The sequence below is a fragment of the Otolemur garnettii genome, unplaced genomic scaffold (assembly GCF_000181295.1).
Source record: "Otolemur garnettii isolate 467f Iridium unplaced genomic scaffold, OtoGar3 scaffold00098, whole genome shotgun sequence".
Classification (NCBI taxonomy): Eukaryota; Metazoa; Chordata; class Mammalia; order Primates; family Galagidae; genus Otolemur; species Otolemur garnettii.
The window spans coordinates 1938124-1949679 of record NW_003852493.1 but is presented as its reverse complement, the minus strand read 5'-3'; the positions used below and the strand labels follow the sequence as shown (position 1 = coordinate 1949679).

At 35.5% G+C, this 11556-nt stretch overlaps 1 protein-coding gene across 4 annotated transcripts in view; it reads right to left on the bottom strand.

Moving 5' to 3' along the window:
- The window catches only part of GALNT13 (polypeptide N-acetylgalactosaminyltransferase 13), a 520150-nt gene that overhangs the window by 37931 nt on the left and 470663 nt on the right, over positions 1-11556 (bottom strand). For 2 of the 4 annotated variants that reach the window (XM_003795944.2, XM_023516812.1), the window contains one exon: positions 3358-3456. The exons of 1 other annotated variant lie outside the window; for it this stretch is intronic. In XM_003795944.2, the coding sequence (XP_003795992.1) occupies positions 3358-3456 (99 nt within the window). The remainder of the gene's footprint in view (positions 1-3357; positions 3457-11556) is intronic. One more of the 4 variants, XM_023516813.1, reaches the window with a different exon arrangement.

Below are 11556 nucleotides of genomic sequence, written 5' to 3'. Positions count from 1 at the left end.
CTCCCTCCCTCCCTCCCTCCCTTCCTTCCCTCCTTCCTTCTTTCCTTCTTTCCTCCCTTCCTTCCTTCCTTCTTTTTTGAGACAGAGTCTCACTCTGGCACCCTGAGTATAACATTGTGGCATTATAACTCACAGTAACCTCAAGCTCAAGAAACCCTTCTTGCCTCAGTTTTTCTATTTTTAGTAGAGACAGGGTCTCACTATTGTTCAGGCTAGTCTTGAACTCCTAGGCTCAAGCAACCTACCTGCTCGGCTTCCCAGAGTGTTAGGATTACAGGCGTGAACCACCGTGCCCAGCCTTAAAGGGTGTCTTGTATTTTTATCTTGCCTTTGTCATTGGCCACTGAATGAACATATTATTTTTAACTTTTAGAAATAAAAAGAGAAATTATTGTGCATACAAATAGAAATAAAAACTAAAGAGAATAATAAATGGCAATGAACCAATATGTATTGTCTCACTAGTGTGTGCCGTGTGCTAAGTGTTAGTTGTATGAATTTTACCAGGGTTACTCAATATGCACGGATAACAAAAGATGGATACAAGTCATGTTGAGCACCTCTTATAACTGCAGAAGCCAAATGTGACATCACTATTATAGATGGGATACGGTTTTTTCCCCTTTCTTAAAATGTGTATATATATTTTTGTCACACTTTCTCTGTGAATATTGCAGATACTACATGTAGAAACAATGTTTATGTATTTTTTCACAAATGGGCTCTTTGAAAGTAAGTTGCAGTCTGCACCAACTTTTCTTCCTTCTTTGAATGTTCACTCACACTACATATAGATGTTCTTCAGTAATTTGGGGGGCTATATGGGATTCTACTGTGTACACCATGAATTATTTAGCCACTCCCCTTTTGGCAAATATTGGTTTCCATTGTTTCTGTTTAAACAAAAAGGGCTCCAAAATTTTTTGCACACACACACACACACACATATATTATATATATATAATTAACATATATTCAAATAGATACAAAAGTATTGGTTTTAATTTATATCTTGCTATTAAGTTGACCATGTGGAGACATGTAAGAATGAGTTCAGTGCTTATTATTTATTTGTTCACTTTCTTTATGAATCCCTTATATTGCTGTCTTTACTACTTTTGATTACTATGACAAGAACAGCTAATTATTAGGAGTGTCTACATAGTTCTAAGGTATAAATACGTTGTTCTAATGATCAAAACTTTCACGTATTTGCTTGTCTAGTACTGACTAAGTCCCTGCCATGTCCCAAGAACACTACTGGGGACTGAGGATAGAGATTAGAATTGTAGCACTAACAAGAAGTGTATAGTAGAGTGAAAGAGTTTATTTCTAGGTATTGGTAAACTTAAAGATGAATAAATTTATTTTTAACATTTATGATTTAGGTGTTTGATGTCAGACAGATAAATATGGCCATATAATTATTTAGACTATTTACCCATTTTAACACTAATTATAACACTCTAATAAATCTACATGCATAATTCATCTCAGGTATTTTCTTCCCTCTTTTTTAATCTGTGTTAGAGTCAGAGCTATTTCTTAAGTAGTGTTTCTCATTTTGAATTCTGTACGTCATCCTGAAGCAGACAATTAATTGTTTTTTCCCCATACACTGCTGAAACAGTTGATAGCAGGAATTTTTAATTGTCTACTGAATGTCCACGGTAAATGAGCCATGAGAAGCAGCTGGGTATCAATGTGAGGTTAAATATTCAGTAATTTTTTGTGCTATAGGTAGCCAAGTAACACATTTCTGGCCAAAGACACATACGTTGAGGTGTGTTGTGCCTCTAGAAAGGCTTTTTACTTTCCAAATAAGAGGAAACACAGGGCTATTGTAGGTCCTCCCTATGCCTAAGCCTTTCTGCCTTGGTCATGGACAAGATACCTGGAGTTCAGAGGCCCTCTTCTGACCAGTTGATGGTAACAGTGGACTCTCAGAACTGAAGGATGAAAAGAGAGTATGATTTCTGGTTTCTTCATGGAATAGTGGAGGACCTAAACCAATGTCAACAATGACTACCTTTGCACTTTGGACTTCTTAACTGAAAACAATTAAATCCCTATGCATTTCGTCCTCTGATTATAAGGTTTTCTACCATTTCTAGCTGAATGTATCAAGCCTTCATTGGTTTTTGGCAGTAGACCTGCCACATTTGTTATGAATCGCTACAATCATAAGCTGGCCGTTTCTGAATGCTTTGTCTTTATTCTGCCTATGTTGTTGTTTTTTCTGCCCTCTTTTCCCGTAAGGTCACTTATCTGTGTTGTAATTTAGAAATTTTGTGTTAAATATTTTTTTCTTAAGTGACAATTTTGACAATTTGGAATACTAATTAGGTTTGTAATAATTAGGCATTTTTCTTTTATTTTAAGAGAGAAACTCCCTTTTAACATTCTCCATTGAATAACATAGGACTTGTTTGAAGAATGGTGTCAAAACTCAACAGAGCTCATTTGCTCATTTGTTTCTTTTTTTACAGTATTAGAAACATGTATTTCTGCCTGGAATCTTGACATAGTCAAGATTTTTTAACCTCAGTTTATTCTCACTCAGAAGTTCTACCAGTAGATAAAGAACTCACTGCATGGTTTTCCTCAACATCTCTTGAAAACTTGTTCAAAGAGGATTGGCTCTCTCAAACTCTGTTTTGTTGGTACAGGTCCTCTAAGTTCTACCTCTCCAAGTGGCCATGGCAGCAGGGTTGCTCTAGCCTGAAGACTCGCAGCCAGCCAGCCTCCATGTGGCCCACCCAGCAGAGAAACTTCTGGTGCTTAAAGAGAGCACAAGCACTCTGATTATGCTGATTCTGGTAAGCCTCTGACTTTTAACTGGACTGTTGTTTGCACGCACACACACATACACAAAACTGTCCTAGACTTATCATCAGCCATCAACTTTGACCCATGCACTTAAAAATTTTATTAAAGTATCAAAAGCTCCTCAAAACTATAATATATATAAAAATTCGTTTAAGGAATATAGAATAATTACCACTGGGAAGACATTGCAGTTGTTGAGAAATTGTTATATATACCCAATTAGTAGTACAAAATGTGGTCTTCATTTGCTTAAACATGATAATAAGAGGTGGCTCTAAAATATTTGGATATCCTCATTAATTGTAGGGTCACTGAAAGCATTGTCCTGTTAATTTAACTTTTTAGTATTCTCTTAACATACTTGGGACAATAAAATAACCAAATCAGTTCTTGATTTGAATGCACATTTATATACTAAACTAAGAGTCTATTGATATCAGCATATTAGCCATAATCTATGCTAGTAGTTTTAGCAACAATAATTCTTCCTCTAAAATATAAGGTTGATATACAAAAAGAAGAGTTTACCTGATTTCCTCCCATACCATGACAGTTGAATATACCCACTTTTTCATTTTCTTTGCGGCCCATGTTGTCTAAACATTGATTGGTTTCAACATTTCTTATCTAAAGGAAACACATACAAGAAAAGGAGGGTAAAACATAAGTAAGATTATTCAAGTCATCAAATTTTTCTGACGTTATTAAATTGAGTATCATTAACCAAATGACATGTTTGTAAAAAAAATTTTCTTTAAGAAGAACATGTTGCTTTACATATTTTTTTTCTTTTTCTATATCCATTCCTACTGAAGTGAACTTGAACAGCATTAGAATTGGCATTAGCACCTAATCACGAAACACTGGTAGTTTATAGTGTAGTAACAGAAAAGAAAGAAACAAGTACATGTCATGAATCAGGAATTCTTCCCAAATTCTTTAACAAATAGGGCAGGTCTCAAATTCCCCTAAAACAACCATGGTTCATTCTTAAACTTCAATAATACTGTATACAAAGGAACAATAACAAATTGGTTAAATATTCAAATTTATGTGTTTTAGATTGCTTCATTACTGGATGTTCCATTCAGCATATTAATATAGGTTAATTACATTGTTTGTTTCTGTGACTAAAATATATTAATGCATCTCCTTTCATTCCTAATAGCAAACTTAATGGAAAGTGCTGAACCCCAAGAAAGGCTATCACAAGGCTAAATGGTGATTTCATATTACAAATTACTCAAAAGCAAGATGAAATTGGCAACTACAGACATAAAGTTCTTGGTTTACATTCAAACACTGCATTAGTCCCATAATTAACGTAAGGTTAATACTGATTTGAGCCAAATATAATTACAAAAACCACTCATGGATTTTAAAGAGTCTAAAATGACCAAATCAAGTCCGAATGAATGCAAAAAAGAAGAACTGTTCTAATAAATGGGATATTTCAGATTTTTCCCTTAGTCTCAACCCCAAGTATGTATTTATACTTGTCTACTCTGCTTCTAAAAACTTAGTATCTCTGACCCATATTAGGACTTGCATATTTTGCTGTCACTTGGCCAAATTATTTGTTATGTATATTTAGTTATTTACACTTTGGGGGTATGTTTCTTCACGATGGCAAATTGATAAGGCTAGAAACAATATACAAACATAATACAAACATATACATTTATAGAAGATGGTTTAGGTTTATACAATTGACTTTTTCTGTGGTTCAGAACCTCCTGGTCAAATATTGGTATGGGGAGCTGAAAAAAGTGGCAGGATTTTCATTAAGGCCTCATCAGCAGCTGGAAATAGTAGGGGTGACAAGGATTACAATGAGCTGGGCACAGTGGTCAAGCACTGTTTCAGTGGGGTGGGATTTAGAGCAGAGTTATAGAGGCTTTAATCAAGAAATCTGAGCAACAACCCAATAGAAAAGATGCACACGGTGAACGTTCTAGGGACAGGACACAGGCTTCTAGAAGTAAAACTTCTACTGATGTGCACAGGGCTGAAATGTAGTCTCAACCTGATTTAGATTGGTCCCGGCACTGGTAGGAACTGAGCTTATGAGCAAAAGATTTTTCAGGGCCTGCAGCTGGACAGAATTAAGGACAGTAGCAATTAATAAACAAGGTAGTAGATAAATAGGTCTGTGTATGGTGCAACACAGTCTGACCAAATTGTAATACACAACAATTTGAATTATCTTTAAATAGCTTATATCAGATTTTTAACTTTTTACATAAGGCGCACTTCTTGAAAAATGATAAAAATTGTGTTATTATGGCCAAATGGCATCCTTAAAAGTATAAAACAGTGTTTATATTCACCTGTAAAATACTCTCTCCTTTTCAGCTGGCCTTGTTTCCCTCCATTTTCTCTTGGAAAAATTATGGGTCATGAGCTGACAATTTAGAATTTGTGATAATGCTTACTATGTAATTTGTTGTTAAAGTTTATTTTTTTTAGTTTTTCTATCCTGCTTTTTTTTTCTCTTTTAATGGGGAATTTTAAAGAGCTTCAAATACTGTGTCGCTGTCGCCACCAATTTTTTGGGACAGCATAAAACAAAGCCTGTCTTATTTTTGCCATCTTCTAACTATTCCACAGTGTGGCTTGGTAGTTTATGCATGTGTAAAAATACTTGTCTCTTAGGATGTAGCAGGTGCTAAGAGCATATAATACAGGAACTCAAGTTAAGTGTGTTCAGACAGTCTAGATAATGGAACCTGTGAGAATAGGAGTCAGCGGTTTAGGAAACCTGTCAGAATGACAAAGGAGAGACAGTCACCACTATCACTACCCCAATAATAATAATAAGAAAATGATAGTAAGAAGAAATTATTATTTTTTATTTACTTATTATTATTATTTTTTTTTTTGCAGTTTTTGGCCAGGGTCAGGTTTGGAACTTGCCACCTCTGGTATTTGGGGCCGGCGCCCGACTCCTGTGAGCCACAGGTGCCTCCCAAGAAGAAATTATTTTAATTATATGTGCCGACCATACAATGACCTCAATATTATAATGCAATCATTAAGCTACAGAGAGGATAAGCAATTTGCCCAACTAAGGAACATACAGTTATATTAATGAGTCCACACGTTTCCTGTCCCATCTTGCAGACAGGCAGGCAGTATTGTTAGAAAGAAGGCCTGGAAAGACCGAGGAGTGATTGCGTTCTAGTTGAACACATGGAAACAGATCTTTCAGACAATGGTGAAGACACATGGAAGCAGCCTGCATTAGTTAGAGGCGACCAAACCAACTAGAAGAAAATGTTCCTCATGTGGAGCGCTGACCTATCAAACTGAGGTTGTGTAAATGATTTTGGGCTATGGCCAGGGTGAGCTACAAGCATGGTACAAGTTGGAGTGTCAAGGAACAAGAGTATCAATTACCAGCTCACAAAAAATGTGAAGGATACATTACTTGAGAGAGGCACAGTATTTGAAAGGTTTTTAAAACCAGGCTTATGCTACTCAGATTTAAAATATTCAAAAGTCAGGCACATCTTGAAGGCAAGTGGGAGCACAAAGGTTGTTTCAAGTCAGTGAGCCCAACTCTGTAGGCACTGGCTGTATTGTCTTCAAAATATAAAAACCGTCAGCAGTGTTTTCTGAAAATCCTCAACAAACACATCGTAATACACATCACAAGACACTGGCATACTGCACAGTCCAAATTATGCATCTCATTTTTTGAGATGCAAAGAATAATCAGGCTTAGGGTCATCTCATATAATTTTAAAATCAGAACTTTTCTAAGAACACTTAAAGACCTCAGCCAAACACAGTATATACTCCCAAAGAATGCTGTAGAAGCAAAGAAGTGAAATTCAGAAACGACCCTGATTTTATTACTGTACCATTTTACCTGACAGGACCAACTGCTTGCTCATGCCATTAATCCCGAGAAAAATCCAGGCACTCAACCACTGAAGGACTATACCCATTAAACATTTTTTACAGAGTCTGTTCTATCATTTGTATCAAAATAACAAGAGCACATTCATAGTTCTGAGATGTGAAAAATTCTTTTGACTCATTCTTTATGTTATGGTAGAGCTTTGAATATATGGCATAAGGCCAAGAGAGTTTTAACTTTAATTGGTTGTCTACTTTGGGATTTCTTTGTTTATACATAATCTTTTATTGCTTGAAAACAATTCTTAATGATATAAACTTGAGGGTATTTTTTCTCCTTGTGTTTTGATGTTTGAAATTAGCAAGCCTTTTCCTAAACGTTCTCTGCATATAAGCAGCATCCCTGGTGATGTTCTTCTCCGCTTGTATAATCTGTGCATTAGCTCTTGCTCCCTCTGCTGGATATGAGAGCAAGCAGCAGTGGGAATTCTCCCACCACCAGTCTTCACGTTTCAAAAATTAATATTTAAAATTCTAAAGATAAGACAGTCTAAACTTAACTAGCAATTCTTTTACTTTAATTACTCCAACACATGCTTATCCTTCAATAGCATACTGTTTCTTTTTATTATTATTCTATATATGTCAACCTCATTTGGTTTCTCTTTGTAAAGAAGGACATAGGAGCATTTGCAGTGAATGACAGAGTTTAATATTAATTTTTCCATTCTATAACTGCTCTAGTGAACATGCATTTAAGTATGTTTTCTGTTCACAATATGAATAAATAGGAAGGATGAGCACAAAATCTATACACATATTTAAAAAATCCAAGCTGACTTTACTTATGCAGACTCGAGTTTAGAATGTCCTTGATTAATGACTGTCTGATTTGAAAATTCTTATTAAGAGACACCTTAACCCTCCTTCCATGAAAATGTAAAGAATAAAGACAAATGAACAATCTCACTTATTTCGATGGATAGCAACAGCTATCACCATCACCACTGCCACAACAAAAATCCTGGAAGAATTTCAGTAAATATCAATCTGGCGTATATAGTCTGTTGCAGTTGTTTAGGCCGATACATATTTGAACAATAAAGTTAGAAATGAGTACTAGTCCAATTATAAGCAATAGAATGTAAAAAAAATGTTTTTAGGTAGTGGATAACTCATGCTGTTCACAGGTGAGTTCCCAGCCTGACATTCAGTAGCCTTGACATCTGATGCAGAGTGACATATTGTCCCTATGGCTATGCATATTCAGGCACTTTGGGATAAAAATTAGCTACCGGCTCCTCAAAAGTTTTAGAAATAAATTCATGAACAGGGAGAATGACCACATTTGTGTAAGTCATCTAAAAAGAGGCCTTCTTACAGAGTAGCCTATTAGAGGGTTAAGAGATGACTGTGGTTCTATAAATAGATCTCCTGCTTACCAAGGAGTGTGAACTTGTAAGCGTTTTAGCTTCTGCATTTGGCAGTAACTGATTTTATCCTTAATTCCTGTAGCCTAGCAGCTTCACAGATGTCTATTTTTAGTTACTTAAATTGGCTCTTCAGCAGTATTTAATGAACCCAATACCAATATTTGCAAGGACCTTAAATAGTTGCTACGGTTAAAAGACAAAAGAGGAAGAAAGAGATGAATTAGGTACACAATATGAAATATGTAGACTAATGTCCAAACTTCTTCAAAGCAATATGCAGAAGCAATTTTATTTTAAATTGTTGGAGAATCACTGAGGGTACAAGAAACCAGGTTACACTGATTGCATTTGTTAGGTAAATTCCCTCTTACAATTGTGCCTTGCTTCCAAAAGGTGTGTCACATACCAAGACTCCACCTCCCTCCTTGCAAAAGCAAATTTTAAGCACTCAAAGTTAAGTCATTTGGCCCCTGAAATCCTCATCCCCTTCCTCTGCCCTCAGCTATTCCAGGGTTCTCCATGGCTCACTGTTTTGTTGTTGTGTTCCGCAGAGTGCTAGCCTATTATACCAAAAATTTGGTCAGGGGCGTTGTACTTTAGAATGATGTTTTTCAATCTTATGTTTGAATTAATATTTATATTTACAAGTTCAGAGCTCAGCATGTTAATCCACATGAGCTAAAAGGGCTAGTTAAGAGAGAATTTAAGGCTGTAAATAGCTCAATTTCATTATTCCATTATAATCTGCTTACTGAATCCACAAAGCACACGCTTCATTAACTTACTGAAAGGTTTTAGTTCAAAGCAATTGCACAACTTTTAACTTCCAATTGGAAATTACATCTAGTTCATGGCCTGGGTAAAGTAATATTTCAATTACCTAAGGTGTAAACATATAAGAAATTACGATGCAGATATCTGATATCCATAACTATGGATTTTGGTCATTATAATAGAGAAACTGAATACCATATTTGCCTCTTTATATTCCAATACAGCAAAAAAGTTATAAAAAGAATTTGAGAGTAAAATGTTTATAGTCACCAAAACGCAGTAATATTAAATATATAGACTTTGAAAAACATTGAACTTAAGAAAAACATACATTTTTAACTCCAATTTTATTTGAAATTAAGTGAGAAGTACAAATGAATGCAGTACAGAGAATATTTTTGTTTTGATGACAAGTAGCTTGGATACCTAATATTGCTTTTGAACTCTATTTAAGAGAAAGTACCTTCAGATATAAGGAAAGATATTGTTTTACTTTCTTCCAATAATGGTTAAGGACAGGCAGTTAACTATTGCCCATTAGTAGTTCAACTCTAACTCATTATCAAAACGTCCACCTTAAATTGGGTACACATGGCCATGAAAAATTGATTGGAGAGTAGTGCTTGGTGAATTTCTTCTACAGTTTCCATGGAAACAGTTGCTGGATTGTATTTCTTTATGGCTAGGTTTAAGTGGAAAACATTGATACTTCAGAAAGCACAGAACCTAATATATCACAAATATTTTTTAATTTCTTGGGTTTTTAAAACAGTAACTCATAGTAAGACATATAATCCCTATTAGAAACCTTTCATTTCTACTGAATTTCTTTACCTATTTGATTCCCTTGTACTATACTTCCCACTCTCCTTTTTGGTAGAAGGACTTAATGTTAAAGGTCTTTCCTTACTTGATTTTGCAGTCTTAGCATCATATAACATGCACTCTAACTTGTTTTGGTCTGAATGCATTCCTTCAATATTCATGTTGAAACGTAAGCAGTTAAATACTATGGATCTGGATCTGAAGATTCAAGAGGTGGGGATTTGGGGGAAGTAATTAAGGTATGAGAAATCCACCCTTACGAATAATATTCATGCCCTTATACAAAAAGTTGAAGGAAGTTGTCTTGGTCTTTCCTCTGTGTGAGGACACAGCATTTGCCTTTTCAGACACGTAGGCAGCAACAAGGCACCGGTCACTGAAACTTTTAGCACCTTGGTCTTAGACTTCCTGGCCTCCAGAATTGTGTGAAATAATTTGCATTATTTATAAATTACCTGATCTAAGATATTATGCTGTAGCCATCCCAAATAACTGCTCAAATTTTCTTCTTTTTTTTCTTTTTTTAAAAATAGAGACAAGGTCTTTCTGCTTGCCTAAGATGGCCTAGAACTCTTAGGCTCAAGCAGTCCTCCCACCTCAGCCTCCTTAGTCACTGGGATTACCCAGCTATGTGCCACCATATGTTGCTTCAAGTTCGTGTTTAATAAAAGTCTGGTGAATTAATAAAGTATAGTCAAACAACATATTTTATTATTTAAGTCATAAGAAAAATGAGCTTTACTATCAGATTAGCATGTGTTTGTAACCTGACTTAAATAGTTATCTAGCTATGTGACCCCACAGGCCAATCACATGAACTTTCTTTATGTCACTGTTTTTATTGAGTATAATAAGACTCAAGCCATGGAGTTGTGATTTTCATGTAGTACTATATATATAATTTGAATAAAGCCCTTAGAACAACTTTTCGCATAGTAGGAAATCAGTAAGTGGTAGCTATGATAATTATAATAGCTGTAACTATTGGTGGGCTACTACTTTCTGGCAGGCATTGTGTTAGAGGCTGTATGTCTTCAGTCATCACTATAACCCTTTATTTTTACCTTCATTTGATGATAGAGGCACCACAGGGTACTTAAATGCCACTCAAGTCAGAGGCTGTAAGACTGGAATTGTACCTTCCTCAGTCTGACTATGGGACCTAGGGTTTTTCCAATACACCATACTGCCTTTTCCGAGTGCCCTAAAAGCTTCAATCTTTCTCTTGTATAAAATGTTTCTATAAATTAAAATATGGTCACCCAATCCATTATACAAGATACCTAATTCCAAATCAGTAGTTTAAACAAAGGAATTTGCCCATAGGACATTTTACTTTTAGTTTATTTCAGGCACATTCCATAGAGGTGTCCTGATGTAGTGCAGAAAAGCGTACAAATGGATTTTTAACTTGGAGGTAAACATCTAATTCTGTTTCACAGCTCTCAGTCTTTCTCAGGTGCTACCTCATTGACCCAAGAGAATTTCCAAAAAATCCCTTTGCTCATCTCTGCCTTGTAATAGCCCTTGGCCACACTTTCTTTTAGAAAAAAGAATTGATGTTTACTTATCATTTTATTTGGGTTTATTTGGTTCATTAATAGCAGGGGAAGAATTTTGCCACAATAACAGAAAAACTCCTTTCTTCTTAGGGGATGGTCAGGTTCACAAATGTTCAAAAACATTTCTCCATAGGAGATGAAAGTATTAGACATTTTCTTAGAGATCTTCAGTACTTTATCACAACTAACATGCAAAAAGAGTATTCTAGTTTAAAAAGCGTCTCATGGCTCAGCACCTGTGGCTCAAGCGGCCAAGGCGCTAGCCACAT